The sequence below is a fragment of the Podarcis vaucheri genome (assembly GCF_965113315.1).
Source record: "Podarcis vaucheri genome assembly, chromosome: 8".
Taxonomy (NCBI): Eukaryota; Metazoa; Chordata; class Lepidosauria; order Squamata; family Lacertidae; genus Podarcis; species Podarcis vaucheri.
In genome coordinates, this window is record NC_138766.1 from 84,291,315 (window position 1) to 84,294,392 (window position 3,078).

At 45.1% G+C, this 3,078-nt stretch overlaps 1 protein-coding gene across 1 annotated transcript in view; it reads left to right on the top strand.

The window, feature by feature from the left end:
• Positions 1–3,078, top strand: part of TG (thyroglobulin) — a 173,349-nt gene that overhangs the window by 91,485 nt on the left and 78,786 nt on the right. Inside the window, exon 41 of the mRNA XM_082236144.1 lies at positions 2,398–2,597. Coding sequence (XP_082092270.1) covers positions 2,398–2,597 — 200 coding nt within the window. The remainder of the gene's footprint in view (positions 1–2,397; positions 2,598–3,078) is intronic.

Sequence of the window (3,078 nt, forward strand, 5' to 3'; positions counted from 1 at the left end):
CATGTGTGTGATGTCACATATCATTGCCGTAGTGGGAGGGTCTGAGGGAGTCCCCCTGCCTCAGCAGAAGGGTCGGACGGAGTGTCCTGACGCAGTGCATTATGCATTGGGTTGCCCAACCGTGCACCCACAGTAAAAAAAATTGTGGGTGGCCTGGCACCCACGGTCCCACAGAGATGGTGCTTAGGTCTGTATGCAAAGCAGATTCTCTACACTTTGCTGTGGCTGTTTCCCAAGGAGAGGAGGAGTCCCCAGCATGTCATCTTGAACTGTGGCAAGATTGTACCCTGGACTGGTGCCAGAAAATAAGGCACTGTCCTTGGTACGTAGGTGTGGCGATCACACAGGGCCCCCGGATGCTTGACAGTCTATTGACCCTGTGCCACCACTGTGATTGCCTCCTCGCTGCCACCACCCCGTTTCTCACGGGGACACACGGAGTCCAGTCAGTTGTTAACATTAACAAATAATCAAGTTTATTTTTAAATGCAGGAACAAGCTTATGGCTTCAGTTAGTTTTTCTTGACAGTTTCTTAATCTTAGTTCCTAACAACTTCAAACTGATTATTCCCAACTATCTATCTGACTCCACCTAACAATTCCTCTCGCTCTTTCACAATACAACTCTACCAACCCACTGCCTATTCCTCCCTCTTCCTTCTTCAACTCCCAAACCTCAACTCTCAACTCCCAAACCTCAACTCACTTTCAAAACCTCCCACTCTAACTTTTACTCCCCCCTTGCATTCTCACTGACCAATCACATCACACCCATTTTAACCCTTTCCTTATGACCCATCCTAGGAGGCAAATGCCACAGTAGGGACAGTTGGCTCTGTTCTACCCCACTGTCAGAGTCCGTGCACCTCTGAATAATTGCTAGGAACTGCAAGTGGAGAAAATGCTCCTGCGTTCAGGTTTGGTTCGCGGGCTTCCAATACCGGCAACTGCTTGGCCGCTGTGAGAAGCAGATGGGCCTTTTGACTGATCCAGCATCGCCCGCCTTGTATTCTTATACGTGAGAAATCAAGAACTGAAATTAATTTTGAGAAATGAACTTGCAAGGTGAAGCGCCGTGGAGAAGTTTCATGATTAGAGCAAACAGAGAGTTGTCTTGTGTGGCCAGTGCACCCAACTTCTCCTATTGGGAAGCGCAGGTGCATGTCCTTCTCTATGTTGCCGTTGGAATCGTGCAGCTAATATTATTTCCTATGCAGCCATTGGTACAAAATCTGCATTTGAATTTAGGAAGCATGAGTGTCCAAGGGGTGTAAATTGCATGTCAGGAGCCCAGAAGAAAACGGATATAGCAGGAGAAATGGTTAACAGGGAGGATAGAAGTACGTGGCCAGTGTTAATTATTCCTGCAGCTGCTTTGAAATCCAGCCATTTTAAATGTGCCTAAATATAGAGTTAAAAGCCTAAATGCATACTCCTGCTTGTGGGCTGAAAACAGCATAATAGCATGGTACTCCAGGGGAATTTCGTTCCCTTATAATAATAATGAAAATGCTTCTTTATTATATGATGTTGACCATGCTGATTCTGTTCTGCCAACTGTGCGAAAATATATTCAGGTACCTTGTTAAGGTTGGATTTGAAGGAGCGTCTCCACCCCCATCATTCTACCCAGACACTGAGGTCCAGCACCGAGGGCCTTCTGGCAGTTCCCTCACTGCGAGAAGCCAAGTTACAGGGAACCAGGCAGAGGGCCTTCTTGGTAGTGGCACCCTCCCTGTGGAACGCCCTCCCACCAGATGTCAAAGAGAAAAACAACTACCAGGCTTTTAGAAGACATCTGAAGTCAGCCCTGTTTCGGGAAGCTTTTAATGTTTGATGTATTATAGTATTTTAATATTCTTTTGGAAGCCGCCCAGAGTGGCTGGGGAAGCCCAGCCAGATGGGCGGGGTATAAATAATAAATTATTATTATTTGAAACTATCAGCCAAGATTTGAAATTTGGTGCATTCCTCCACCTGCCCGGCCTGCTGTCTTGATGCGTCTTCCTCTCCCGCTTGTCTGTTCATCCTCTGATATCTTCAACTGCTTACAGCCTGACTTATGCATAGGCCCTGTTCCCCTCCATTCCGCCTTCCCCCAGCTTTTTGCTTCCTCTCAAGTCCCAACCTCTCAGTTTAGTGTGACACTCGGAAGTCACACTAAGCCATGGTTTAGTGCAATGTGAATGAGCTGCAATGGAGTTAGGCTTCTTAATCCCCACCTCTCCTCTCGCAGAAGATTCTTGCCATGTTGTCTGGACCCACAACTGTGATCAATATTAACTGTGGTTAGTTCTCGCCTTTACATATTTGTAGTTGTGTTTTATCCCCTGTAAGTACAGTGATAACATCTTTTCCCATTCATATTCTTTCTCTCTCCCCCAACTCTCTCTGTAGGTTCCACAGTGGCAAGTGGAAACTGGGGGCTTTTGGACCAGGAAGCAGCTCTAAAATGGACCCAGAAAAACATTGAAAGTTTTGGAGGAGACCCAGGTCAGATTACAATCGCAGCTGATCGCAGCGGAGCAGATGTTTCCAGCATTCACCTGGTTACCGGGACTGTGGATTCTGAGCTCTTCAAGAGGGCGTTGCTGATGGTGAGTACCAATTCTCTCAGATTGTGGTAATGTGGGGGGAGGAGTTGGGTTCAGTTCACACTGAAAGGCAAATCTATCAATGTGCATTTTCTAAAACAAGAACCGAGACACAGTCACCCTTGAAAATTCACTCTTTTGTGAATTTTGCAGGGCAGTTCTTCAGAAGGGTAATGTGTACAAAATTGCATATTCAAGAGTAAATGTGCATAAAAATGCATATATTAGTCAAAATATTATTAAAATGTGTGTATTGGGTAAATTTGTGTATATTATGAGAAATTCACCTCAAAATGCTGCTGAATTTTCATGCAGACTTGCTTAAAAAACGAATTAATGTGAGAATTGAACTTAATAGTGGAAAAATGAGAAATTGATATGTATTCACCCATCCCTTATGGGAGAGTGCCATTCCTCCAAAGACAGCTGCTTTAGTCTAGTTCAGATATATGTGAAACATATGGTAGTCTTTTACCCACAGAAA